Raw genomic sequence first — 26,762 nt, 5'->3', positions numbered from 1 at the left:
GAACCGAGAGAAGAGGATGCCGGAGCGTCCCACCAGACCGGGTTACTCCAAGAGCAGGAAGAAGAGATAGAGGTTGAAGCTGAGATCCTTTATAACGACGACCTCGGCGACGAGATTCCCAGGGACGAGGGTGTGCAAGAGCCGGCCACCCCTCCGGATCTATCAATACTCAACTACGGCCAAATGCCTACATTTGGCAGCATCAAGAATCGAACTCTAGTAGCCGAGGTGGTTCGCCGGTATCCCTGGAGGAGGAATTACAGCCTCTATCCGTCTGGCCAGATCAATCAGCCGCATTACCACCAAGGGGTAGGGTGGCTATTTATGTGGATCAACTGGAGGCTGGACTCAGGATGCCCACCACGAGGTTCCTCCGAGACTGCCTGAGGTATTGGGGGGTGAGAATCACTCAACTCACCCCCAATGCCATTCGCGTTCTCGTCGGCTTTCAACTGCTCTGCCGACATTAGGAAATAGAGCCCACCCTCAACCTCTTCCGCCGGTGCTACTCGCTCAAAAATAGTGGGAGTGAGAAGGGTTGGTTTTACTTCGGTAACAAGATCCCGAAGTTGGTGGTGGATGTCCCCACTTCGATAAAGGAGTGGAAGGGAAACTTCATCTTCGTTCCAGCTGAGGATTTCCCTAGAGGGTTCTGGTGGAGGCCTCCCACCCCGGTCAAAGAGACCTCTCCGGGTAAACTGGAGGAGAGCAACTTCAAGAAACTGACGGGGTCGGGTCTCAGGATCAACTGTTGGGATTTTTTCGAGGCAGTTCTTGTTGACGGCGGACTCAGCCGAGCTCTGATCAACTCGGATCACCCCGTCTTCTTCTCCTCTAGGCTACAGAAATCTTATACTTTTCCATTCCCTACTTTGTTTGTTTTTCCTTGATTCTAACTAACTCTCCTTTCGTACTTTGCAGTGACGAGAGTTTCTGACTTGATAACCTCCGGAACGGCAGCCGAGGTGGCCAAAAGACCAAAGAAACGCAAGGATACTGCCGAGCCTTCCACCAGGCCGGCCAAAAAGACTGCCGCGACAATGGCGAGCCGCGCACCTCCCGTGGTGATTGTGGGGGAAGGCTCATGCACTTCGGCCACTCCAGGGGGCTCCCAAGCCTCAGCCATTCCGGTGGGGGTCTCCGTTCAGGGAGTAACCATAACTTCTCCACCCCGGGGCCAGGGTGTAACACTTTTTCCAAATCACCCCGTCACGGGGTTCTCGTTGTTCAATCTCCACCACGTGCCTGCTCAAGAGGCCAGGGAGGACAAGAGGCACTCCGGAGCACAGTGGTGCCCGGAGTGGAACATCAATGTCAACCACCGCTGCAAGAACCCCTTGGTCGCACAGGAGCTCCTCGTCCATTTAGTGCTGCCGCGAGACAACACTTATGCCAGGAAGTTCACCCCTGACGAGCTGATGCAGAGTGCCTCCGTTTTCTGGGCATCCACCACGGCCTTTTTCGCTGGGATGATTCAGCGTTATGGGAATATAATGGAGATGTACGAGCCGCCCTCCGAGCTTCAGAAGAAGATTGCTGAACTGGAAGAGAGACTAAAGGCCACCGAACTGGAGCGAGTTAAGGCCGAGGCTGCCAGAAACCGGGCCGAGGTGACGAAGAACTTTTTGATAACCGCCATCGGTGAAGAAAAAGAGAGAAGAACCCAGGAGGAGCAGTCATCCAAAAAAGCGATAGAGATGGCCGGGGTGTCAGCCTTGGAAGCCTTCTGCAAGTCAGAGTCTTTCAACCGCGACCTTGGCGAACTGACGCTGCCGAGCTTCATGTTTGGCTATACCACGGCGGTCAATGACGCGGCGCCCTTCCTCTCTTTTGAACAGCTGGAATCTCTCCAAGATGGGCCGAACTACAATGAGGATGCCAAAGAGCTGTGTGACCGCATGGCCGAAGGCATCCAAGCCGAAAGAGACCTAACCGAGATCTGCGCCGAGTTCAACAAGTGGCTTCAAGAGTTCGACTTAGATGGCGATGGCCTCGAAGGGGACAAGATCGGCGGAGAGGCTGAAGGACAGCAAGACGCCGGGGTTGGGGGAGAAACTATGGGTGAACAAGGCTCCGGGGCAGGGAATACTTAGAGACATTCCATTTTGTACCGGCCGAGGTCGTGGATGCTTAGGAGCATTTCGGATCTCGGTCTTCTTTTTGTACTTCAATATAACTTTATACTTTTACCTTTTTAATTGAGCTCGATTTTTCTTTTTTCTTTTTTACTGCTGCTTTGTCCCCTTATTTTTCACTTAGAGTAGAATAAAATAACACTAAGGGAGAAATAACAGATGAGTTTAACTAACAGAGTACATACCCTTTAGGGGTGATACAATCTGAGGTTCTCAGCGTGCCAAGTTTGAAGCACCCGAGAACCATCCCGATAAGCTAATTTACAATATCCGTTTTGGCTGGACTCGACAACACGGTAGGGTCCTTCCCACTTGGGGCTAAGTTTCCCCTGAGCTTCAGCTCGATTGACCGAATTCTTTCGGAGCACAAGGTCTCCCGGACTGAACCGTAGGTGTTTGATCCGGACGTTATAGTAGCCAGTTAGGATATTTTTATAAAGAGCAATTTTGGCCGCCGCCATGTCACGCTTCTGTTCGGCGAGGTCGAGGTCAACTCGTCGCTCTTCTTCGTTGACTTCGGCGGCATACGCTGCCATTCGTGGGTTCGGAGTGATGAACTCGGTTGGGAGACAAATTCGGACCCATACGTTAAAGAGAACGGGGTCTCTTGGGTGGATGACCTCGGGGTGGTCCGGTAGGACCACAACACGATAGGGAGTTCCGCCATCCAGGATGATCCGACTCGATGTAGCCTAGTTTTGAGGCTATGGAGGAGAGTGCGGTTGAAGTTTTCGGCCTGCCTATTGGCTTGAGGGTGTCCAACCGAGGTGAAATGCTGTTTGATCCCAAGATTTTCGCACCACGCCTTGAATGGATTATCAGCGAACTGCCTGCCGTTATCCGAGATGACCACCCGGGGCAGGCCGAAAAGACAGACTACGTTTTTCCAGAAAAATTTTTGAACTGCTGACCTAGTGATGGTTCTCAGAGGCTCGGTCTCGACCCATTTGATGAAGTAATCTACTGCCACCACTACGTAGGCATAATTCCCTGGGGCTCTAGGGAATGGGCCGATTATGTCAGTTTCCCATTGTTCGAACGGCCACGGCGAGGTGATGGGGATCATGAGGTTAGTTGGCTGGTGCTGTTCAAGGGCGTGGTGCTGGCAAAAAGGACAACTAAGGACCATGATCTGGCATCTACCCTCATGGTGGGCCAGAAATACCCAAACAACAAAGCCTTTTTGACGAGCATCCTGTAGCCGACGTGAGCCCCGCAAAGTTCCTCATGTATGTTCTGGAGGATCCGTTCGCCTTCTTCTGGTGTGATACACCGTAGCCACGGGTCGAGGTAGGATCTCTTGTACAAGAGATTTTGTCAGAGGGCGTATCGAGCTGCTTTATGCTGAAGTTTTCTCGATTCAGCTCGGTCATCAGGGAGCTCCCCCCGACTGAGAAATCGAATCAAGGGACCCATCCAGGTGTCTCCGGGATAGACGGGGTACACAACTTCTCCTAGATATCCCGACTCGGCTAAAACTTCCACAAGAACCGTCTTATTCAAATCAGAAAATGAAGTAGAAGCAAGCCGGGATAAGGCGTCGGCTCGCTTGTTTTGCGACCGCGGTATCCTTTGGATTTCAAAGGACTCAAATTGCGCGATCAATTGGTGGATCTTGGAGAGATAGCGATGCATGACCTCTTCTCTGACCTCATATTCACCCAGTATCTGGCACACGACGAGTTGGGAGTCACTGTAAACCAATATGTGCACAGCGCCGAGTTTGCGGGCTAGCTGGAGTCCGGCAATGACTGCCTCGTATTCGGCCTCATTGTTTAAGGCGGCAAAGTCAAACCTTAAGGCATATGAGCACTCCTCTCCCTGGGATCTTCAAGGAGCAAACCTGCCCCACTACCCTCATTGTTGGAAGAGCCGTCCACGTGCAGAATCCACCGCTGAGATCCAGTGGTGGCCGGGGTGGACTCAATCACTTCATCAAAAGTGAGTTCAGCCAGGAAGTCCGCGAGGGCTTAAGCTTTGATGACCGTTCGAGGTTCATAAGACAGGTCGTACTCCCCTAGTTCGATGGCCCATTTAGTAAGACGTCCGGAAGCCTCCGGGCGCGACAAAACTTGCATGAGGGGCTGGTCAGTTCTCAGGCAAATATGGTGAGTTAAAAAGTAGGGTTTAAGCCTGCGAGCTGTGTGGATTAAGGCCAGCACGAGCTTCTCCGCCTGGGTGTACCTGGTCTCCGGACCCCGAAGGACTCGGCTGACATAATAGATTGGCATCTGTACACCCTCCTCCCTTATCAGCACCACGCTCACGACGTCGACCGCGGCAGACAGGTACAAAATCAACTTGTCCCCTGGCCGAGGTGAGGTGAGCGTTGGGAGGCGGTGAAGGTACTCCTTGAATTGCTCAAAGGCCTGTTGACATTCTTCAGTCCAGGAGAAGCTGTCGGCCTTCTTGGGAACCTTGAAAAAAGGCAATGCCTTGGAAGCTGACTGCGACAGGAACCGGTTCAGGGTCGCCAACCGCCCTATGAGCCTCTGCACCTCACGGATAGATCGAGGTGGAGACATTTCCTGGATCGCTCTCACTTTATCTGGATTTGCTTCAATGCCTCGTCTTGAGACGAGGTAACCCAAAAATTTTCCCGAGATGACCCCAAAAACACATTTCTTGGGGTTTAACATCATTCGCGTCTTTCGGAGGACCTCAAGGACCTCTTTCAGGTCAGAAAGAAAAGTGGAGGTCGTCTGGCTCTTGAGAAGGATGTTATCCACGTAAGTTTCGACATTTCGGCCGATCTGTGATTTGAAAGCTTGGTTAACCAGGCGCTGATATGTGGCCCCGGTATTTTTTAGTCCGAAAGGCATGATGGTGTAGCAATATACGCCTTGGTCTGTATAGAAGGCCGTCTTCTCATGGTCTTCTTGACTCATCCCGATCTGGTGATACCCCATAAAGGCATCAAGAAAACAGAGAATCTCATAACCCATTGCCGAATCCACCAAGGTGTCGACTTTAGGCAATGGGTAGCAGTCCTTGGAGCAGGCTTTGTTGAGGTTGGTGAAGTCGACGGACATTCTCCAAGCCCCCCCATCCTTCTTGACCATGACCGGGTTGGACAATCAGGTCGGATATTGGACCTCCCGGATTATCTTTGCGAGTAGGAGTTTGTTTACTTCTTCACGTACAGCTCGACTGCGCTCAGGGCCGAGGTGCCTTCTTTTTTGTTTGACTGGGCGTGCCTAGGGGTCAACGTTCAACTCATGTACCATGAGGTGATGCGGGACTCCTTGGACCTCATTTGCGGCCCAAGCGAAGACGTCCCGGTACTCTCTGAGAAGATCCACAATATCTTTCTTAACAGGTGCCGACGCGGATCGTCTGATCCGGATTCGTGGGGTTCAGGGAGACCTCCTCCACCTCATCTCCGGCCTCCAGCCTCTGGGGCTTCTCAGCTCGCTGAGGGTTGATACAATTAATTGACAGGATGTTGGACCTCTTCTCGGACCTCGTGCCGGAGGTCGATGTGGAGGCTGCCTGCAAAGTGGCGAGGTAGCACTCTCTGGCAGCGCAGACATCGCTGCTTACCTCAGCAACACCCGCGGGGGTAGGAAACTTAAAACTCAGACGGTATGTGGAGTACACTGCTCGCAGAGCATTTAGCGTGGGTCGACCCAGGAGCAAGTTGTACGGAGAGTCGGCCTTAACTACTACGAAGTTGACAGAGATGGTTCGGCAACGGGGGTGATGCCCTACAGTCACCGTCAGAGTAACCATCCCTTCGGGATGCACGATGTGTCCCCCGAACCCTACCAGGGGGTCCTTACCGGGGTCATGTGTTCCCTGGTCAAGTTAAGGTTTTCAAACGTGTTGAGGTACATGACGTCCACCGAACTCCCTGGGTCAACGTAGACCTTCTTGACAATATAATTGTTGGTGAGTAGTTCAATCACCAAGGCTTCATGACTGCTCGAGGCAGTTGGGACAGGATCGCTGGGTCCGTAAGAGATCATTTCGGACAGGCGGGAGCTTGACTCGGCCTGATCCGGGTTAGCTTGCCTGTAGGTCCTCTTCCGAGAATTCTGGTTATCTCCTCCCGTCGGACCTCCGGTGATGGTATTGATGACTCCGGCCATGTTGGGTCCATACCCTAACCCATGACCTGAAGATCCATCTCGAGGAGGCTTTTTTGTCTCCCTAGGATCTTCTGAGGGCCTGCAGCTGCTTCTTGACGTCCGCCTTTCGTCTCAGCGTTGATCACCCCGGCTGTCAAGGTTCATTACGTTGATGACCTCCACCTCGGCGGATGAACTGCTTTAGGTGTCCCTTCCTGATGAGGTTTTCAATCTCCCTTTTGAGATCATGGCAGTCTTCAGTCTCATGCCCGATGTCTCGGTGGTACAGGCAGTAGAGGTTCGAGTTTCTCTTATCTCTGCTACCGTACATCTTCTGAGGTGCCCTTCCGAGATTGTTCTGTTCCATTACGGACAATACCCGGAATCGGGTGGTATTTAAAGGGGTTAACTCGGACTCGGGAATGGATGATTTCCCCTTAGATATCCTGTCAAACACGCTGCGGCGATCTCGGCCAGGATTTTGGAAGCCACTTCCTGTGCCGATTTCACTTCGGCCAGCGTCTTTTCCCCTTCGTGGATCAGTTCTCGGGCCTGAGCGGGAGGCCTGGACCTCTTTTTTCATACGGTTGAGATTTTCGGTTTGTATGCCCTTCTCGACCTTCAACCATAGTTCCTGGAGGGTGCGAGAATACTTCTTGTGGATCCCGATATTGAAAACCCCGGCAACGAGCCCGTGGGTTAAAGCAGCGATGGTAACCTGCTCATTGGGATCAGGTATCTGCACGCTTTCTTCGTAGAACCTCTGGACGTACGACCGAAGTGACTCTCCCGAGTTCTGTTGCATATTCAACAGATAAGCCGAGGTTCTGGTCGTAGGTCGGGAGGACACAAACCGGTGGAGAAATCTCTCCACTAATTCCCCCAGGGTTGAAATGCTCCTAGGTTCTAAACCCCAGAACCATTTTCGAGCTGTCCCCTGGAGGAATACTGGGAAAGCCCGGCATATAACGGGGTCAGGGATGCAATATACGCGGAAGGCCGAGATGAAGGCATGAATGTGGTCTTCAGGATCACCTCGGCCGTCGTAAGATTGTATCGAGGGGAGCTTGAAGTTGGGAGGAAGCCTCTCCTCGTTGATGTCATCCGTAAAGGGTGGAGCCCTCATGTAATCCACCCCAACTCTCCCCATGGGTCGAAGTTCCTCCTCAGGTCGTCGACCCAAGAGCCCTCTTGAAAATGCCTTGGTTAGGGAGGCGACCTTAGAGGTGGCCTTGGAGAATGCCCGCTTTGAAGCACTTCGGCTCAGGCGCCTCCCGTCAGATTCTTCTTCAGACGGACCTTCAGGAGATCCATCTGACTTCCTTTTAGAGGACTCGGCCTTCTGTTTGCCTTGTCTTTTAAGATACCTCCCTAACTCCTTGAAAATGTTAGGATTCTCGGTCACAAATTCGGCCATACGGGTTATGACTTCTTCGTTTGCGGGCTGAGTTCTCGAGGACTCCTGCCCTTCGGAAATATCTTCCTGCTGAGCCGCATTACTCTGCTCAGCCCCAATAGTTAGAGCTTTCCTGCTCCTAGAACGCGTGGGCTTCATTCTCTGATGTCTTCGCGTTCCCACAGACGGCGCCAATTGAAGAGGTGAATTCTGACCGGCTGGATTGAACCGATAGTGTCAAGTGTCCCGACTTGAAAGGTCACAGCGGTGAGGTCACCTGTTTAGTTTACAAGAGGGGTTGAATCTCCCGATATAACTCCGAAACTTAAGTTAGCTCGGGATTAGATAAGTGGTATAATAATTGGGAGAATCAGTGTATGTTGTTTTACCAGAAAATTGGTCATCCCCCTTCTCAGTAGAAGTGTTGAGTATTTATAAAGGATGGACAGGAAAGAGGGCCTGCTGGCACGGGTCCCTAAAGATTTGACATGGGCAGTGCATCAAGTTAATTTGATGGGCTCCTGCGAAAAGGCGCGCCGGAACAGTTGTCAGAGTCAGGCGGCGCATGTGTTAGAACAGCTTTGTCAGGTGTCAGAGGTCATTTCCCACCTCTCCGGTGGTCAGATCTTTAGACGTCACCTCGACTCTAAGACAGAAGACCCTAGCCGAGGTGATAACCGGGTCAAAGTCACTTTGTCAAGAAGTTACCCGAGGTGACACTTCCAGAAGTACCACATGGTGAGGCTCCGGATTATCAGAGCCGGAACAACCATCCTCTTCCTTACAATGTAATACCAGCCGGGGGAAGTGATAGACAGAAAATCCACACACATTAGTAACTTAGCTATGATATGTATAGCTCGCTTAATGTGGCCATGAAACAGTGCCCACATGTCTCCTGAATATGCCATGAAGGGTATCATCTCTGTGAAGTCATGATCATTTAAGTGGAAAGAAGAACACTTCTTTCAGTGACACGGATGATCATTTAAACTTAGTAGGACACGTGAGTATATATCTTGACACGTTGAAGTTCTTGTTGATTGTATATTACAGTTTCTTAGAGCATATGAATTCCATTTATTTACATTTTCTTGCTTCTTCTTACATTTCAGGTGTGGGATTTATGGAAAGATGGAAGGGTCTCGGACATTGCAGATCCCAGTTTAGGTGAGTCAATTTCCATGCATGAAATTTCAAGAAATGTTCAAGTTGGGCTGCTGTGCGCGGAAGAAAAAGCAGCCGACAGACCATGTCTGATGTGGTTTCCATGCTTGACAATGAATCACTAGCCGATCTTCCGTTTCTAAATCGACCAGTATTTTCTGCCGCAAACAGATACCGAAACAATAACAAGTTTTGTTCAAAATCTGGAATGCTCCAATAATACACTGACAATTTCAGATTTGGAAGCTCGATAATTAATATATTTCATATAAGTAATTAAATTTGTATTCTTCTCTAAAATTGGACATTTGCTTGTTCTTTCCCCAAAACTTTAGCACATAGCAGTAGACAAGAAAAAGCTACACCAGCTTTGCCTCACTTGTACCTAGAATACACACGTAATTGACATCTAAAAGCCGATGTTTCCCCTAGTGTATTTTTGACCATACTCGTAAGGCTGCATAGTTAACAGTTCTTGAAGGACAGAACTGGGTTCATGGTTTTCGAATAAAATGAATGATTCAAGTATTTTCATTGTTTTAATTGGTATTTTTCTTAATTGAGACATAATCTGCTTACCATGATCTCTACCATGATTTTCCTTGACACACCCTAGGACTGCAAACGCACTCAGTCAATGCTTGACTCAAGTCAACACCAAGCTCAAGTAGCTGGAGCGAGCATCAAGTTTGAATCCAAAAATATTTAGACTTGTGCCTAATAATATATATACCTGTTTATTCATTTTTAAAAATTTATTAGAATAAAATTTCTATTTTATCCACTTAAAATATTTTGATTATTTTTTATTTTAGTTTGAACTCAATCAAACTCGTACTTGACTTGACAAGCTCGAAATTGACTTCGAGCATGAGGTCAAGTTTTACATGAGGAGTTCAATTTAGTTGGAGCCTAGTAAAATTAAGTAGTACTAGACTTGATCAAGTCATGACCCAACTCGACTTAGCTTGTTTGCAATCCTAATACTCCAACTCCCATTTCAAATCGAATGTGAGAATGAACGAGGGAATTGAATGTGATATGTATATAAGTTGTAGGCTGCTGGGTTGCTAATTATTTGACTTGAGCATTTAGAGACCATGACTCACACTCAAAAGTTGTGGGATCAGTGCAGGAAATGGGATTCATCAATTGAAAATTTTATTTGTTTTTTCAAAACCAAATTGAAATTCTGAGTTGCAGCATGCCTGTGCAGAATTTTCAACAAAAAGTTAAAGACGATAGATATAGAAAATGAATCTTCTAAAAGTTAAAGACGATAGATATAGAAAATGAATCTTCTAATCAAGAGCGAATGGTACAATGGTAATAAGATCAAATACCATTTGATGTGCATGGAAACCACATTTGACAAGTAGTTCATCGATTTTTTGCAGAGAATGAATCGCAGGCACATACTAGTTCCTTTGCAGTTGTCCACAAAAACAACTATTACAACATTTAATTCATCGACCTTCTACGTCAGAAATGGTGACCTTGCTGATGGAACAAGGTTCTTGATTTTGGACTGGGTTGTCATTGATCAACCGGCTTGTAATGCAGGAAAAACCTGGTCGATTAGGAACAGGAAGACCCGTTACCGAATCATTGTTAAGCATGGAAAGTACATCCGACATGGTTGGTCTGTCTACAGCATTTTCTTGCACACACAACAATCCAACTTGAACATATCTTGTAATTTCTTGTTTGGAGAATGTTTCACCGAAACTACGATCTGCAGCCTCTGTTACTCTTCCTTCTACCCACAAATCCCACACCTGAAACAGAAGCAACGAATGAAAAGCATGCGTTTTTGTACAAGATCATTTCGGGAAGTCGAAACAAAAAAAAAATGATGCGTAATTAGAATAATCTATCAGCTAGAGCTGTAATAAGGTGAGTACTTACATATCCTATTAAGTTCAAATGATCATCAGAGTCATAGAAAGAAGTGTTCTTCTTTCCACTTATGATCTCCAGCATCATCACCCCAAAACTATAAACGTCAGATTTGACAGAGAAAATGCCATTCATGGCATATTCAGGAGACATGTAACCGCTGTTTCGTCAACAAAATCCGTTAGTCTTAGCAAGGATACTATAAATTTGGAAGTGGGAACATTGTTATGTAGATGAAACAAACAAATTTGAATTCTTAGTTCTTACTATGTACCAACAACCTTCTTTGTATTTGCACGCGATTCATTATCTCCAAAAATTCTTGCGGTTCCAAAATCAGAAATCTTGGGATTTAAATCATTGTCCAACAATACATTGCTTGTTTTGAGATCTCTGTGGATAATTTTTAGCCTGGAATACTTGTGGAGATAGAGTAGCCCTTGAGCTATCCCATCAATAATATGTGAACGCCTTTTCCAATCTAATACTATTCCTTTTTCAGAATCTGATAACAAAAATTGTTGAGTAAATTATCAATTGGATGGCATCTAAACCATCTCAATGAAAGAATTTTACCACTCAGGCTGAAGCCTTGACCTGAAAATATCCAGGTAGTTAGCTCTTTAGACTTACCAAAAACAATTGAATCCAAACTTTTATTGGGCAGGTACTCGTATATTAGTATGCGCTCCTCTCTGTGGATGCAATAGCCAAGAAGTCGTACAAGATTTCGATGTTGCAGCTTTGAGATCACTGTAACTTCATTCTTGAATTGCTCCATCCCAAATCCCGACATATGTTTCAGTCTTTTTACTGCAATTTCTTGCCCATCGTGCAGCTTTCCCTGAACCACACAACTTAGCATGTAAAGCATATTAATGGCCCGATTGAATTGCCAGAAGGAAATTCACGCGGGTGAATAAACTTGCTAATTTATTACTTGCTCTGAGGCTGTTAATAGAGGACTTCACATTGTTGGAGACGTTCAAACTTCAAAGACATTTATTTTTAACTTTTGGAAATGCAATTAGGCGTTTATTTTGAACTTATGTTAGATTCTTAGAGATGAATAATCGTTTACCTTATAGACAGGGCCAAATCCTCCTTGACCAAGCAAATTTTCATCTGCAAAATGATTTGTTGCGATTTCTATGATCGTAAAACCAAAGAAAGGCAATTCATCATCTACCCTTTTATCACGAAGCGCTAGCCTTTTTGCACTGTTGAATTCTCTTAAACCTGATCATAGATCAAAAATCAAATAACGCTCAGATCATTTCGGACTTTTATATTGTTTTAGCATATAATTGAAATGAAACTTACGATGTGCAGTAAGTTAAACAACTAGGAGCTCTAATGCTAACGATAATTACCTCTGCTGTCACCATTTTTGCATTGCAGGCAGCAAAATAAGTAAAGCAATATAAGAGCCCCCAGAAATGTTACCAGGACACCAATAGATAACTTGACTTTCCATTTCTTTGACTTCTTTATCGCGGAAGGCATAGGATAAACTACAGATGGAGGACTAGGAGCAAGAGCAGGAGATGCCAGAGGAGCAAGCCCAGGTGAAGGATAAACTACAGATGGAGGACTAGGAGCAAGAGCAGGAGATGCCAGAGGAGCAAGCCCAGGTGAAGGGGTAGAATTTAATTCTGCAATGGACAAATCGCACGATTAGTATATTATCAACTTAGTATTATTCCTTTTAGCATCAATAAAAGAAACTAGTCCTTGACATTAACACACAAGCCGAACATGTCCCTGATTTTTTCTTTTTCTGGATATTTAGAAAGTTAATCATCAACATCCCGAGATGATGTGAGCTATTTGGTTTTAGAAACTTCCTCTGCTCTAAAATATGTAAGAATGCATATTACAAGGTTCAGAAACGAACAAGGGGAAAAAAAATTATTACTAACAAGTATCAAATTTTTGACCCCTTAAATAAAAAAGTAAAAGCCTCCGCATCCTTTTTAACCATACCAGATTATTGAACTGGATATAGAGGAAAGTAAAGAACATCTTCCTGGTACCTTTCCCAGCCAAATCGAAACTATCACGGACAAAACTTCTCTGTGTGCCAGAATAAAGCAGCTGCCCTTTCCGACTCCTAGTAGTTTTACAGCCCCAACCTCCTTGGTTGTACGTAATATAAGAATAAGCATAGCACGAACAATTTGTCCTGCATTTTAATTTGCAGCCAGCAAGAGTCTGGTCACTATATGTGTATCCATCCCACACATCTAATTCAGCCAATATTTCTCTAAAGCCATCTCCACCACCACAAGGATTGGTGCAGCCCAAGGATTGTTCTTTACTTTTGTTCTCATCAATCTCATCGCAAACAGCCATTGACCGATTAGCCCCAAAATCTCCAGATATAACAGTTATATTCCCGGTTGTGCTAAACCACAATAAGGCATAGGGATCAGTACTACTATTCCATGTGAAAAAGCTCTCGTTCGCATCAGAAAAATAACTAAAAGTAACACCAAATCTAGCAAAGAAGTCAAGGAAGCTAAATTTAAGGCCATCCCATATCCCACTTCGCCAATAAACCACCCCATCCTGCATGACGATCAGTTCTTTTGTGCTACTGTGATCAACGGCTAATGTGGAATTCGGTTCATCAAATGTTGACAGGGAAGTCAGAATGCTTTGCCTCGGAATTCTCATGTTCGAGTCGAAAATCCCAATTCTCATGCCTTGCAGCCATGTATTAGAAGGATAATCAAAACTTTGCCAAACAGTAATCCCCCCCGGTGCTCTCAAAACAAGGTTGCCGTTGTCGAGAAGAGCTGCGGTGGTGCTGTTGATCATGGCAGATTGTTCACCATTTACAACGAAGAGCAAATTATTAAAGGAGTCATCTACGCCTAGCCTTCCATCTGCATTCATGATCAAATATGCAGGCTGTTTTCGAGCTGGTGTTTGGTAGTTGTTGGCAGCCCAGATGTTGAATGGTTGATTCATGTATACGTATTGGATGGCCAGGAAATATGTCCAGTTCGCGGGACTGATGATGGTGAGGCGAAAGCGCTGGTTGGAGGACTCCAAGAAGTCTCCATAATACAGAACAAAGGACTCGTTTACTCCTAGTGTATTTTTAACCTGAGAAGCAGAAATACATGACAGGTAATAAGCGATGAAACAGAAAGTGATTGCAAAATTGCTGCAATGTCTAACCAATCTTGACATCTTCATTGGAATCGGTATCCTTACGAGGGAACTTAAACTTCATTGCCCAATGTCCTAAATCTTGTCGCAGTTAATTAAAGTAAAACTACTACTCTGAAGCGGAGGTGGCTTAGATTCTTTCCAGTTTCCTTGCTCACAATGGTAAAAGAAACATTAGGTTTGGTCAGAGTCAGAATGAGTAGATACAATAAACCACCTATATTTTAATTCTGCCGACAGTTCACTCTAGAAGAAAGGTGGTCTTGATTAATATGCATAATCAATTATCAGTGTCCTACAGAGCAATTCAAAAGTAAATAATGTATCCAAATTTCTTCGTCTACTTGAACAGTTGGAGCGCATGATGCCTTTCCCAAATATTAGTAGCTAGTCCTGAACAGCCACTTACATTTTCTTATTTAGCTACACGCAATTAACAGCTGAAGAAAATGCTACTCCAGGTCTCTTTTTCCTTTCTGACCATATAAGCCCTTTTTAAGTTAAAAAATTCTATGCAAAGACAAAACAGACAGTCTGGATAATTTCTTAAAGTAAACCATGATCTTCCCCGCCATTTGCACCTTGATGATTGGGATAAAGTGGTGTAAAAGTTTGAATATTGACAGCGGACTATGGACTACAATGTGAATATATATATATATATGTCATGCACTTGACCTTTTTACCTTCTTTCTTTTTCTTTTTTTTTTTTTTTGGATCGATAGAATGGAGACCAGAGTAAAATTACAGATTGATATATCTGTTCTGCATATCATTGCAAAGTCGCAGTTTTTTGTTTGGTAATATATATTTTTCGTTCTCTAGCTTCCCTTTTTTTTTTTTTTCCGGGTGGCCAAAATGAGACATAAAGGCCACTAAACACTAATTAAAGATGATTCAAGCCCCATCAAGTCCACAGCTAAAAGAGATTCAGAGATTTAACTGGATCATTATCATCAACAAGTAATGTAACCCTAAATGTAAATTCGAGATCATTTTTTTCAAAAGATCAACACAAATATTACTTTCTTGTGACTAACAACGCAACATAGTTAACACAAGTTAACTTAGTTGATAAGAACGTAATATTTCCACACAAAAGGTCGTATATTTGAATGTTACTACCAATGTAAAAACTGTGTTATAGATGATTTGTAAGAACTTCGATTAGCGATTTGTGATTTTGAAAGCATATATTGACTCATAGTAGTGATGAAAATCAAATTCATCCAAACTTTTTATTATAAACAAAAAAAAAAGACACAAAATACAATGCCAACTCCAATAGAATAGTTCTCTAGCCTTCTTACTATGCCATTGTGGTGGTGATTAAATTCGAACCATCCAAACTTTTTATTACCAAAAACAAAACGACACAAAATACGATAACTCCAATGAAGGAGTTCTCTAACCTTCTTTCAATGGCAAGTTTTTAGAGCATGTGATCAGAAAACATGAGAGAAATACATTTTGTCGGTCAAAAGTACACAAAAAGCATTCTGGATTGGATGAATACCAACCTCAGAGTTGGATTTAACTTCAATGTGTCGAAAAACCCAACTCCCAAGCTAGAGAAAGGCTTTGCCAGAGAGCCCAGAGTTCCCCAATCAAAATAGCCCAGTTTATTAGGCAAGAAACTGATCCAAAACCAAGGCCCCCAATACAATTCAGGAAGGTTGATTCTATTCTGGGCCCCCGCCTGATCAAACTTAAGTTACGAACTCCGCTTCTCGAGCAAGTTCGCAATGGGCGACGGCCACATCACATTTTTACATTTAAAATTTGGTGGAAAATCAAAGATAAAGCCTATCCTTTTGTCTGGTTTCTCCATTATTGCGGACGATCATTGACTGATGATGGAAGCTTTTTACTTCTACTAAACTTCGATCTCAAGGGGAAACAACGAGGTAATTGGCTTGGTTCCTGCCTTTGAACAAACTCTGACTCCTCCTTCAGCCAATCGAAAATAGAAAAGTGCAAGTTGCCTTAGTTTCAGGTTCGTCTTGTTTCTTTACACCAAAAGCAAGACTTTTCAACTGCTAGTTGATGATTCGAATGTAGAGAAAGGAAAATGAAGAAGCTTTAGTGATGTGAGTATTGCCCTGTTGGAAATTTGGAATAGTAAGAATGGTCAGTACATCAAACAATCACTTGGTAACATTTTTTTGTATTATTGCTTGCTTTATTGCCAAAATATGTGCAGTTTCTGGAGCTAAGGATACGCTACGAATTAGTGAATCTCTGAAATTACACAATGGTGAGATCTTGGAGTCCTCTAACAAGCGTTATCGATTCTTGAGCGACCATTCTTCTTCATTCTTGGTAATTCAATTCGTGTATTTGAATCATTCAGTCAATATCTGGGCTGCCAATGATTATCTGGATGCATCATCCAGACCTCGAATTTCAACTATATCGATGAATGAAAGCGGGCGGCTAGAGGTGTATGGCCATGGTAATTCGGATGTTGCAGTATTCACTGTGAATTCTAAACAGAAAGTTATGATCAGCAAGACTAGAGCAACTCTGCTTGATAATGGGAACTTAGTTCTGACATCAAGATCTGGGCGTACTGTTTGGCAAAGCTTTGATTATCCTGCTGATGATACATGGCTATCATCTGGAATGAAACTTGGGATTTCTCTGTTGAGCCAGAGAAGTACAACCTGCTGCCTGCAGCGTGCTGCTTCTGGCCCTTCACTTGCTCCTTCCCCTGGTTCTCCTTCATTTCCTGTTGGCCCTTCCGGTGGAAGAAAGGAATCGAAGAATTCAAGGGTGAAGTTTTATGTTATTGGTGCTTGTGCGGGCGCTTTTCTGGCAGCTCTTGGATTGCTTTACTGGCGTTGTAAACTCCGAAAGAGAATATTAGGTTATCGCCGGGAACACCCGGGTTCAGAAACGCCAGAGCCTAATGATAAAGGGGATGATGAATCACTTTTCTTCAGTTTTACAAGCGTAGATATTGCGACAAACCATTTCTCTGAGGAATGTAAACTTGGCCAAGGAGGATTTGGTCCTGTCTACAAGGTAAGCTAAATATGTCTCGAAACAATTTACTTTTACTTTTAAGTTTAAAGACCCTATTTATTTGCTTAGTTCTAACGTAGATACATGGAATTCAGGGTAAGCTGGTTAATGGGCTAGAGATTGCGGTTAAAAGACTGAATAGAATGTCAGGACATGGAATTGAACAATTCAAGAATGAAGTCAAAGTGATCTCAAAGCTGCAGCATCGGAACCTTGTTAAACTTTTGGGCTATTGCATTGAAAGAGAAGAGCGTTTATTAATATACGAGTACTTGCCGAACAACAGTCTAGATTCGGTACTTTTTGGTAAGTTTCAGCGATCCATTTACCTTCATTTGGTTTTGCTTGTCTAAATTATTTTGACAACTATCAGAATGCCATAAAAGTATTGGGTCTACTTTGTCTAAAGATGCAGCAAAGCGGGATACATTGGATTGGAAAAGAAGGTTGAAAATCATTGAAGGGGTAGCTCAAGGGCTTTTGTATCTCCACAAGTATTCTAGATTAAAAATCATCCATAGAGATCTGAAAACGAGCAATGTTTTATTGGATGCGGACCTGAATCCCAAAATTTCAGATTTTGGAACTGCCAGAATTTTTGGAGAGAATGAAATGCGCGGAAGCACAAAGAACATTGTAGGAACATAGTAAATTGAAGGAATATTTTTCTGATTGTTGTACAGCATTGAGTAATATCCATTTTTTGATGAGGTATTATTGTTTTTGTTGCTTGAAAAAAGTGGGTATATGTCTCCTGAATATGCCATGGATGGGATTTTCTCAGAGAAGTCTGATGTATTTAGCTTTGGAGTCATGATTCTTGAGATCATAAGTGGAAAGAAGAACACTTCCTTCTATGATTCGGATCGTCACCTAAACTTAATAGGACATGTAAGTTATCTATGCATTGTTTTAGTTGTATACATTTCCTTCTATCCACTAATTTGGGAATGATCATTTGTCATTTCAGGTGTGGGATCTATGGACAGAAGGAAGAATTTTAGAAATCACAGATTCTTGTTTGGATGAAACGATCTCAACAAGGGAAGCACTACAATATGTTCACGTTGGTTTATTGTGTGTGCAAGAAAATGCAGCAGATAGGCCAACAATGTCAGATGTGGTATCTATGCTCCTCAAGGAATCAATGGTTCTTGCCACTCCTAAGCGACCAGCTTTTGCTGAAATTATGACTCTTAACAATACCGAGTTACCTCAAAATCCAGAATCTTCTTCTGTGAACTCGGTCACAATTTCAGATGTACAGGGCCGATGATTACTCCTCGGCCAGGCTTATGTTTGCTTGCTTCGTTTCAGCTAGTTTGGGGTTAGGACAAATTTTAGTCTTTAAGATAGGAATAGGACAGGACAAGGAGAGGCACCCCTTATGAGTGGTGATTGCAGATAGAGAAAGGTGTGGTAATCATTCCCAATTCTTTTGTGGATTCGTTTTGGATTTGAATTTGATGACTAATTATTCAAGTAATCAAACATTGTTTTATTTAGAAGTAATTTGACAACCAACTCGTTTAGGTGAGTTGACTGCCACAGAAGCTTGAAGTACCAACCAAAATTTGTATCAAAGCAAGGTTAATTTAGAAATTTTCATATTCCTTCATAGATGAAAAAAACGAAATGCTGAATTATTATTCCTTGCCATGTACCATCGATTTTCCTTGTATCTGCACACGATTCATTGTCTCCAAAAATTCTAGCAATCCTGAAATCAGAAATCTTGGGATTTAAATCATTATCCAGATTTCATTCTTGGGATGCAATAGCCAAGAAGTCTTGCCAGATTTCGATGTTGAAGCTTTGCGATCAGTGTAACTTACATTCTTGAATTGCTCCATCCCATATCCGGACACATGGTTCAATCTTTTTACTGCAATTTCTTGCCCATTCTGCAACTTTCACTGAACCACAGAACTTAGTATGTAAAGCATATGACTGGCCTGATTGAAATTCTAGAAGGAAATTCATGCCAGTGAACAAACTTGCTGGTTCATTTATTTGTTGTAAGGCCCTTAATATTACATAGGACTTCACATTGTTGGAGATGTTCAAAGACAGTATTAACTTCGGGAAAGGCAAATTGGCGTTTGTTTTGAACGTATGTTAGATTCTTAGAGATGGTAATCTCTTGGCCAAGTATGTTTTCATCTGCAAAATGATTCATGGCGACTTCTGTGCTGCTGGAACCTAGAAAAGGCAATTCATCATCGACCCTTTTATAACGAAGCACTAGCCTTTTTGCACTGTCGAATTTTCTTAAGCCTGATCATAGATCAAATATCAAATAACTCTCGGATCATCTTGGACTTCTATATGATTTTAGCATGTAAAACTTATGATGTACGGTCAATTTAACAAATAGGAGCACTGATGCCATCAATAATTACTCGTCATTTTTGCATGGTCAGTCAGTTTGGATTGCTATTTTTTAGAGTTTTTTTGTAGAAAAATGTACTGTAACGATTTGATGCATGTGAAGTAAAAATATAATTTGAAAATGTGTTCATAAAAAATGAAAAAAAAATTTTGGAAAAAAATGACAATCCAAGCAAGCAAGCAAGCAAATTTAAGAGCCCCACAAATGTTTGCAGAAGAATGACAATCCAAATAAGCAAATATGAGAGCCCGCGGAATGATAATAGGACACCAGTAATAGATGACTTTCCATTTCTTTCACTGCTTCCTGGCGGAAGGCATGGGATAAACTACAGAGACAGGCTTAGGAGTAAGATCAGGAGATGCCAGAGGAACATACGTAGGTGAAGGGGTTGAATTTAGTGCTGACAGCTACTTGTTAGAAATGTTCTATATTTATGGTCTTTTGACTAGTTTAAACCACCAGCCTTGCTAATCCATGAGACTAGGGAAGGGTCCATACAAGAATGGCACTTAATAACATCACATGCACTTTTTTTGAGAGGTTAATTCGGCGCAACGGATCTTCTGTCCCACACCCTGTGCCATTCTCTGTCTCACTTTTTATTATATTGCTATTTCTCCTTCACAAACATCATGTTTTAGTTCTTTTTTGTTTCCTTAAGATCCAATAACTATTAATTTAGTAATACACAAAATTTAACAAACTCAAAAAATCAAAATGCATAAAAAAAATGAGATTTTTTATGAATTTTCTGCTGCATTTTTTAATTTTCTATTATATATTACTTTTTTGAAGCTGTTGTATTTATTTTTTACTGAATTTGTAGTTATTGGATTTTAAGGAAATAAAAAAGAATTAAAACATGATGTTTATGAAGGAGAAATAGCAATATAATAAAAAATGGGACAGAGAATGGCACAGAATGTGGGACAGAAGATTCGTTGCGTTAATTCAGTCTATAAAATCAACAAGATTCTAGCGGACATGGATCGAGGGAGGAAATGGAAGTCTGGAACCCTGTCCTTTAAGCAGACAAAGTATTTTAAACAAAATATATTTTAAACAAAATATTTATATTTATATATAAATATATATATTTATTTCAATTGATATAATATATATATAATACACATAATTGAAATATACATATTAATATATATTAATATACATATTATAAAACAAAGTTGAAATAAGTATATTTATAAATTTATATAAATATATATATTTACATAAATATGTATATAAATATATTTTAAACAAAATATTTATATTTATATATATTTATATATTTATTTTTTGTATATATTTTTTTATTAATTTTATTTTTTGTATATATTTTTTATTAATTTTATTTTTTTGAAATAAATATATTTATAAAATTATATAAATATATGTAAATAAATATATTTATATTTACATATATATATGTAAATATATATATAAATATATTTTAAACAAACTATATTTTTTTATATATAATATTTATATATTAATATATATTAATATATTTTTTGTATATTTGGAGTTGTTTTTGATATATTGTTTGGATATAGTGTTTTTGGAGTTTTTTTTGTTTGTATATTACTGTAGTTTTGTAAATGAAAAAATTATTTTCAAAAAATGCTGAATCCAAACAGACCCGACACTATTGTAGATATCCCTGAAAAAATTGCAAGCTAATTAAGGGAAGACATATAAATGTGTAGGAATTAATCACCAGTAGAGGAATAATGCAAAGTCTTTCTTGCTCTCCTCCTGTAACCCCACTAGGCGCAGCAGTAGTTATAGCAACTAACTGCGCAACAACGCAATGTATTGCAAGTTTTCATCTACCACAGGTCTGGCTCCTTTTTTTTTTTTTTGACCGCCTGTCTCCCTGCCGTGTTGACTGGGCACGGTAGCGGACAGGCGGCTGACCATTTTAAAAAAAAAAAAAAATTGTGCCGGAATGATTTAAAAAATTTATTTTGCTGCCGTGCTGATGGTATAGTTTGAGAAATACCCTTGTCAGAGCTACATTTGACGGATTGTTTTTCTTTTAACGTATATTTTGAGAAATTAGCCAGCCTTTGGGCTGGTGGCCACCACTTAGTTGGTGGGGTGGGAGGCAAGGTTTGTCACATTTAAGTGGCTTGTTTCAAAAAAATCTAGACGGGTGTGCTGTGCACCCGTGTGATCCGGTGGTGGTTCAGTCCCCTCTGAATTATTCCTGGGCCTCCTTAGGTCCGCCCCCTCCCCCTTAGTGTAGGATAGATTAGATTTATCGTCTCTAAAAAAAAAGACTAGTTTGAATATCTTTGATTTTCTAGTATCTTGTTAATATTTATTTAGGAAATGTTTGTGTTTTGTTTGTTATTGTATCTTTATAAGAGGGGAATTGATGAATGAAAAATGATGAACTAATTTTTTGCAACACTTAAAGTTTGCAACACTAATTACAAGTGTTGTTTCTTAGTTTACACCTTAAATTTTGACTATAACACCATTTGCATTTTTCTTTTTGACCATATAATAGTTTGTAGTTAGAAATTCTATGGAAGGGCAAAATGTCAATATTTTAAGAATTGGACCAGATCGACCGGTTCGATTGGTCGCAAACTGGTCATGATACTGTTCCGATTTTATGACAAACTCAAAAAGTTAAAAAAAAAAAAAGTCAAAACCAATCAAATTTAGCGAATCAGAATCAATCGGTTACAACGGTCAAGTCTGGTTTATGAATTTTGACTTGGGACATGGGCTTTTCTTTTATAGGCCGCTAAATTTTTTTTTGGTTCTATCAAAACCTAACAACCACAACTAATTGTGTGCTACTACAATTAAGTTGGTTGATGGGCCGTTTTTTCTCAAATTAAAAGAAAATTCTTTAATTGGCCAAACTTCAAAACAAAATGACTAATTCAACTAAAAACTAAAGAAACTCTCAATTCTCTTCTTTTTTAAGAATCTTCAACTCTAGGAGTCGCTCTACAAGCTCCACTCATCTTCTCTTTTCTTTTTTCTTTTTTCCCTCTTCCCTTCTGTCTTTTCTTTTACATTATTAATGGTGAAGATGATCATGAAATTGAACTCGGTAGATAAAGGAGCAAACTTGTTTTCCCTTTCCTCTTCTATATTTTGTTTTCATACTCCTGAATTTTTTTTTACTTTTTTTTTGGAGTTAATTTTACAAATCCTATCAGATTTGTTTTTGAGTTGGGAAAGTTAAACTCTTCTATGTTGAATTTAAAATATTGGATAGATTTGTTCATAATTTTGTTGATTCTTTGTTTTTTTTTTATGAAGTACTCTTTCTTTTATTTGGTAGATGAATTAGAAGGTACTAAATTAGTGAATTTTCTCTGGAAGATATTACAAAAATTAGGATTTTTGTGTTAATTTTAGATATTCCTGCTTATTTGTTATTCTTTATTTTTAAAAATAAAAAATCAATGAATTAGAGTTGAATCGATTGAACCTTATCCAACCATTTTACCAGTAAACATGCTAATAGTCACTCCACGAGTTACTAGATTCAACCTAATTCATAAATCTCATCAATCTTATCAACTGGTCATCAAGAGTAATAACTTTTTAAACGGTGATTGGAACAAATTCTAAATTGAAACTTGGACTGATTCAACAACTTTTGAGCAATTCAGTGATGCAGACACGGGGTATGATAGTACCGTTGCAATCTCCTAGATTTTTTCCCCAGTTTTCTCTCTGAAAATACGTGTCATTCAAAGATGGCTATTACTTAAGGGACCGACCCACACAAAAACAGTTGGAAGTCCTGCCCAGGCCTCAGCTCCTGTTGGAGGGCCCGCTTCTCCAGCAGTCCCCTTTGGGCGATGACCACCTGCCTTTTTTTTTTTTTTTTTTTTTATAATCGAAACATTTCTTACTATATTGATGTCAAAAATTGTACGATTACATATAAAGACTCGAGATAATCTTAAAGTCAGTGTACATGATACTGAATTAAAAAATTACGATTTCCTCGTCTAGTGTGATGCTTAGAGCAAAAGAGCTGATTTTAGAACTTATATAATTCTTACTACTACTAACTAAATAAAAGAAGAACATTAGACACAATCCCACCACCTAGCGACATGCTTCTGTTAGTCTTTTTTTTTTTTTGGGGTATAAACTATAAAATGAAAGAGGGTAGTATGATTTTCTGGGAGTGCCTGTCGTTTTCAGTTGCTTAATAAAGCAAAAGGCTTTGTCTGATTTCTCCATTATGTACAGATACTCATCACCCGCTAAAAGCTTTTCCTTCTAGTGAACTTCTAAGTTCTATCTTACAGCTTGGACTCAACTGTCGACGAACTCTGACTCATTCTTCAGCCAATAGAAGAAATATAATATGATAGTATTAAATTGCTTGAAATGCTCAAGTTTCATGTTCTTTGTTTCTTAATCCAAAAGCTAGACTTCAGCTCCTAGCTGTTTATCTGAATATATAAATGGGAGTATTGGGAATTGGGATAGCAAAAATGATCAGTTCATCAAACAGGAATTTGGTAACTTTTTCTTGTATAATCGCTTACTTTGTTGCCAAAAACTATTCTGTTTCTGGGGCTAAAGATACGCTAGGAGTTAGTGAATCATTGAAATTGCACAATGGAGAGATCTTGGAGTCCTCTAATAAACGTTATCGGTTCTTGAGCGACCATTCTTCTTCATTCTTGGTAATTCAGTTCGTGTATTTGAATCATTCAATCAATGTCTGGGCTGCCAATAGTTATCTGGCTGCACCAGCCAGGCCTCGAATTTCAGCCATAACCATGAATGAAAGCGGAAGGCTAGAGGTTTATGGCCGCGGAAATTCAGATGCTGCAGTATTCACTGTGAATGCTGAACAGAAAGTTATGATTGGCAAGACTAGAGCAACTCTGCTTGATAACGGGAACTTAGTTCTGAGATCAAGATCTGGGCATACTGTTTGGCAAAGCTTTGATTATCCTGCTGATGATACATGGCTATCATCTGGAATGAAACTTGGGATTTCTCTGTTGAGCCAGAGAAGTACAACCTGCTGCCTGCAGCGTGCTGCTTCTGGCCCTTCACTTGCTCCTTCCCCTGGTTCTCCTTCATTTCCTGTTGGCCCTTCACTTGCTCCCGCCTCTGGCTCTCCTTCATTTCCTGTTGGCCCTTCACCTGCTCCCGCCCCTGGCTCTCCTTCATTTCCTGTTTCTCCTTCATTACCTGCCGGCCCTCCCAGTGGAAAAAAGAAATCGAAGAATTTAAGGGTGAAGTTATATGTTGTTGGTGCTGCCGTAGTGACTTTTCTAGGAGCTCTTGCATTACTTTTCTGGTGTTGCAAATTGAGAAATAGAAAAGGTAACCTTAGAAAATTCATGGGTCCAGAAAGGCCAGATCTTGATGACAAAGGGGACGATGAATCACTGTTCTTCAGTTTTACAAGCATAGAAATTGCCACAGATCATTTTTCTGAGGAAAACAAACTTGGTCAAGGAGGATTTGGTCCAGTCTACAAGGTAAGCTAATTAAACATTTCTTGAAACAATTAAGTCCAAAAAGCCTATTTATTTGCTTAATTTTAATGTTAATACATGGTTCAGGGTAAACTGGTTAACGGGCTAGAGATTGCAGTTAAAAGATTGAATAGAATGTCAGGACATGGAATTGAACAATTCAAGAATGAAGTCAAAGTGATCTCAAAGCTGCAACATCGAAACCTTGTTAGACTTTTGGGCTCTTGCATTGAGAAAGAAGAGCGTTTATTGGTATACGAGTACTTGCCGAATAACAGTCTGGATTCAGTACTTTTTGGTATGCGTCAGAACTCTATTTACCTTCTTTTGTTCTTGCTTATGTAAGTTATATGCTTACAGCTATCAGAATACTCTAAAAATGCTTACAGATGCAGCAAAGCGGAATATATTGGATTGGAAAAGAAGGTTGAAAATCATTGAAGGAGCAGCTCAGGGGCTTTTGTACCTCCACAAGTATTCTAGATTAAAAATCATTCATAGAGATCTGAAAACGAGCAACGTTTTACTGGACGCGGACCTGAATCCCAAAATTTCAGATTTTGGGACTGCCAGAATATTTGGAGAGAATGAGATGCGCGGAAGTACAATGAACATTGTTGGGACATAGTAAGTTGAAGGAATATCTTCTTGTTTGTTATTTTGCTCCGAGTAATATCCAATCTCTGATCTCATGCTTAAGCTAATTGAGATGATTACTTTTTGCGAGAAAACAAGTGGTTATATGTCTCCTGAATACGCCATGGACGGGGTTTACTCCGAGAAGTCTGATGTATTTAGCTTCGGAATCATGATTCTTGAGATCATAAGTGGAAAGAAGAATACTTCTTTCTACGATTCGGATCGTCACCTGAACTTAATAGGACATGTAAGTTACCTGTACAATGCAGTTTTACTGGTGTCATTTCCTTCAGTCCAGTAATTTGGGAATGATCATTTGTCACATTCCAGGTCTGGGATCTATGGACAGAAGGAAGAATTTCAGAAATCACAGATTCTTGTTTGGATGAAACGATCTCAACAAGGGAAGCACAAAAATATGTTCACGTTGGTTTATTGTGTGTGCAAGAAAAAGCAGCAGATAGACCAACAATGTCAGATGTGGTATCTATGCTCCTCAAGGAATCAATGGTTCTCGCCACTCCTAAGCGACCAGCTTTTGCTGAAATTATGACTCTTAACAATACCAAGTTACCTCAAAATCCAGAATTTTGTTCTTTGAACGAGGTCACAATTTCAGATGTGCAGGGTAGATGATTATTTCTTGGCCAGGCTTCTATTTTCTTGCAGGGTAGAGAAAGGTGGGAAGCCGGCTGTATCCTCAAGTTAGGGGTGGCCACTGGAGATAATCAGGTCTCAATTCTTTTGTGGATTCGTTTGGCATTTGAGTTTGATGACTAATTATTCAAGTAATCGAACATTATTTTATTGATCAGGAGATGCCAAAGGAGCATACTTAGGTGAAGGGGTTGAATTTAGTTCTGCAAGTTAGGTTGTTAGCCACTTGTTCGAATTGTTCTATATTGTTGGTCTTTTGACTAGTTTAACTATCTTTGATTTTCTAGTATCTTGTTAAGATTATTTAGGAAATATTTGTGTTTTGTTTGTTATTGTATCTTTATAGAAGGGGAGATGATGAATGAAAAATGATGAACTATTTTTTTGCAACATTTACAGGTTGCAACGCTAATTACAAGTGTTGTGTCTTAGTTTACACCTTAAATTCTAATTATTACACATTTTACATTTTCTTTTTGACCATACAACAAATTTGGCTAAAAATTCTATGGAAGGGCAAAACATCAAAATTTTAAGAAGTGGACCAGGTCGGTCAATTCGATCAATTGAATAGCTAACTAGCCAAGATACTGGTCCAATTCTAAAAAAACCCCGAAAAGTATCAAAACCAATCAAAATTGGTGAATCGGAATAAATCGATTAAACAGGTCAAGAACCACCAGCCTTTGGGTTGGTGGTCACCACCAAAGTATT

General features: G+C 41.2%; 3 protein-coding genes across 5 annotated transcripts in view; 2 read left to right on the top strand and 1 right to left on the bottom strand.

Moving 5' to 3' along the window:
• Window positions 1-18,375, top strand: part of LOC113769561 (G-type lectin S-receptor-like serine/threonine-protein kinase RKS1) — a 30,209-nt gene extending 11,834 nt beyond the window's left edge. Inside the window, exons 1-5 of one of the 2 annotated variants that reach the window (XM_027314040.1) lie at window positions 15,716-16,874; window positions 16,970-17,180; window positions 17,284-17,521; window positions 17,615-17,765; window positions 17,845-18,375. In XM_027314040.1, the coding sequence (XP_027169841.1) occupies window positions 15,975-16,874; window positions 16,970-17,180; window positions 17,284-17,521; window positions 17,615-17,765; window positions 17,845-18,150 (1,806 nt within the window). In that variant the 5' untranslated portion in view covers window positions 15,716-15,974 and the 3' untranslated portion in view covers window positions 18,151-18,375. Of the gene's footprint in view, window positions 1-15,715; window positions 16,875-16,969; window positions 17,181-17,283; window positions 17,522-17,614; window positions 17,766-17,844 lie in introns of those variants that run through there. The other variant, XM_027314042.1, reaches the window with a different exon arrangement.
• On the bottom strand, window positions 10,235-13,643 carry LOC113767814 (cysteine-rich receptor-like protein kinase 10). The gene is made up of 7 exons (XM_027312017.1): window positions 12,704-13,643; window positions 12,041-12,322; window positions 11,749-11,906; window positions 11,301-11,511; window positions 10,935-11,172; window positions 10,677-10,827; window positions 10,235-10,546 (listed from the first exon to the last, which is right to left on the bottom strand). The coding sequence occupies exons 1-7, from the start codon at window positions 13,641-13,643 to the stop codon at window positions 10,235-10,237; spliced, it is 2,292 nt and encodes a 763-aa protein (XP_027167818.1).
• A 5,213-nt stretch (window positions 18,376-23,588) lies between the features above and the next one.
• LOC113769558 (cysteine-rich receptor-like protein kinase 25) lies at window positions 23,589-26,415 on the top strand. 2 transcript variants are annotated; one of them, XR_003468166.1, is made up of 6 exons: window positions 23,589-24,755; window positions 24,840-25,050; window positions 25,142-25,379; window positions 25,488-25,638; window positions 25,722-26,123; window positions 26,207-26,415. XR_003468166.1 is itself a non-coding variant. In XM_027314037.1 (5 exons), the coding sequence occupies exons 1-5, from the start codon at window positions 23,721-23,723 to the stop codon at window positions 26,025-26,027; spliced, it is 1,941 nt and encodes a 646-aa protein (XP_027169838.1). In that variant the 5' UTR covers window positions 23,589-23,720; the 3' UTR covers window positions 26,028-26,415. The 2 variants fall into 2 exon arrangements, 1 of the variants encoding a protein (XP_027169838.1); XM_027314037.1 differs by having other exon boundaries at window positions 25,722-26,415.
• The last annotated feature ends 347 nt before the right edge of the window (window positions 26,416-26,762 follow it).

Source organism: Coffea eugenioides, chromosome 4 (assembly GCF_003713205.1).
Source record: "Coffea eugenioides isolate CCC68of chromosome 4, Ceug_1.0, whole genome shotgun sequence".
Lineage (NCBI taxonomy): Eukaryota > Viridiplantae > Streptophyta > Magnoliopsida > Gentianales > Rubiaceae > Coffea > Coffea eugenioides.
This window is presented reverse-complemented; position numbering and strand designations above follow the sequence as displayed.

Coding starts and splice junctions, on each gene's coding strand:
- LOC113767814 (XM_027312017.1), bottom strand. CDS start 13,643: ATGAATCAACCATTCAACATCTGGGCTGCCAACAACTACCAAACACCA. Junction 12,323..12,703: donor TTTCGATTTGGCTGGGAAAG/GTACCAGGAAGA, acceptor TGTCCATTGCAG/AATTAAATTCTACCCCTTCA. Junction 10,828..10,934: donor AAGAAGGTTGTTGGTACATA/GTAAGAACTAAG, acceptor TTGACGAAACAG/CGGTTACATGTCTCCTGAAT.
- LOC113769558 (XM_027314037.1), top strand. CDS start 23,721: ATGGGAGTATTGGGAATTGGGATAGCAAAAATGATCAGTTCATCAAAC. Junction 25,051..25,141: donor TCTGGATTCAGTACTTTTTG/GTATGCGTCAGA, acceptor AAATGCTTACAG/ATGCAGCAAAGCGGAATATA. Junction 25,639..25,721: donor ACCTGAACTTAATAGGACAT/GTAAGTTACCTG, acceptor GTCACATTCCAG/GTCTGGGATCTATGGACAGA.